Source organism: Penaeus monodon, chromosome 23 (genome assembly GCF_015228065.2).
Source record: "Penaeus monodon isolate SGIC_2016 chromosome 23, NSTDA_Pmon_1, whole genome shotgun sequence".
Classification (NCBI taxonomy): Eukaryota; Metazoa; Arthropoda; class Malacostraca; order Decapoda; family Penaeidae; genus Penaeus; species Penaeus monodon.
Window position 1 is genome coordinate 43,828,573 of NC_051408.1, and position 217 is coordinate 43,828,789.

The following is a 217-nucleotide window of genomic DNA, read 5'->3' on the forward strand; positions in this document are numbered from 1 at the left end:
GCACGCGTGTGATCTCCCTCGAGGCGGAAGGGCAGCGCCGTGCAGCCGGTATGCACGAGCGGACACACTCTGTAGTAGAAGGCGAAGTACAGGTTGTTCTCCGTGTGCGCTCTCTCCTCCTCGTTCAGCTGCCAGAACTTCTCCTCCGTGATGCAGGTTGGCTTCGACCACGGCCAGATCTCCTGGTACTTTTCCCTTCGGTCGATCTGCTCGGCGG

At 60.8% G+C, this 217-nt stretch overlaps 1 protein-coding gene across 1 annotated transcript in view; it reads right to left on the reverse strand.

Annotated features, from left to right (window-relative positions):
• The window catches only part of LOC119588437 (acid-sensing ion channel 5-like), a 5,497-nt gene that overhangs the window by 4,504 nt on the left and 776 nt on the right, over positions 1–217 (reverse strand). The window contains exon 2 of the mRNA XM_037937107.1: positions 5–206. Within this exon, the coding sequence (XP_037793035.1) occupies positions 5–206 (202 nt within the window). The remainder of the gene's footprint in view (positions 1–4; positions 207–217) is intronic.